The 525-nt window shown below is 65.9% G+C and overlaps 1 protein-coding gene across 1 annotated transcript in view; it reads right to left on the bottom strand.

The window, feature by feature from the left end:
* DOK4 (docking protein 4) overlaps nucleotides 1–525 on the bottom strand; it is a 7,112-nt gene that overhangs the window by 5,970 nt on the left and 617 nt on the right. The window contains exon 2 of the mRNA XM_005873515.2: nucleotides 168–430. Coding sequence (XP_005873577.1) covers nucleotides 168–233 — 66 coding nt within the window. The 5' untranslated portion in view covers nucleotides 234–430. The remainder of the gene's footprint in view (nucleotides 1–167; nucleotides 431–525) is intronic.

Here is a 525-nt window from a genome sequence, read left to right as displayed (position 1 = left end):
AGGCAGGGCAGGCCCCAGGCACCCATGCCAGGCAGCCCACTGGCCAGAAGCCTGGAGGCAAATGCACGATGCCGGGCTGTGGACCCCCAACCCGCCAGGCTCCAGAGCAAGTCCTCCGCACCCCGCCGGCGCCCGTCCCTCGGCAGGGCCCTAGGAGGGGGGCTCACCCCGAGCTTCCTGCTCTTCATCTTCACGTAGCCTTGCTTGACGATGTCGTTGAAATTGGTCGCCATGGTTTCCCCACCTTCTCCGGGGGGCAGGGCCTGGCCGAGGAGAGGGGAGGGATGCCCGCCCAGGTGGCCTCGGTTTCCGGCTCCTCCGATCACCTGTTCGAGACACCCCTTCGACGCTTCCTCGCGGAGGCAGGGCCGGCCGCTCCTCACCTCGCCCGCCTCAGCATTGTTCGAGCAGCTCCTGCGCCCGGCGCCTGCTGGAAATGGAAATGACAGGGAGCTTAGGCAGTGACATCTTTCTCTTCCCTGGCTGTCTCGCTCTTTTTTCCTTCCTCTTCCCACCTCCTCCCTC

This window comes from Myotis brandtii, unplaced genomic scaffold, assembly GCF_000412655.1.
Source record: "Myotis brandtii unplaced genomic scaffold, ASM41265v1 scaffold411, whole genome shotgun sequence".
NCBI classification, from domain to species: Eukaryota; Metazoa; Chordata; class Mammalia; order Chiroptera; family Vespertilionidae; genus Myotis; species Myotis brandtii.
Note: the sequence above shows the minus strand (reverse complement) of the source record. Positions and strands in the feature narration are given on the sequence as shown.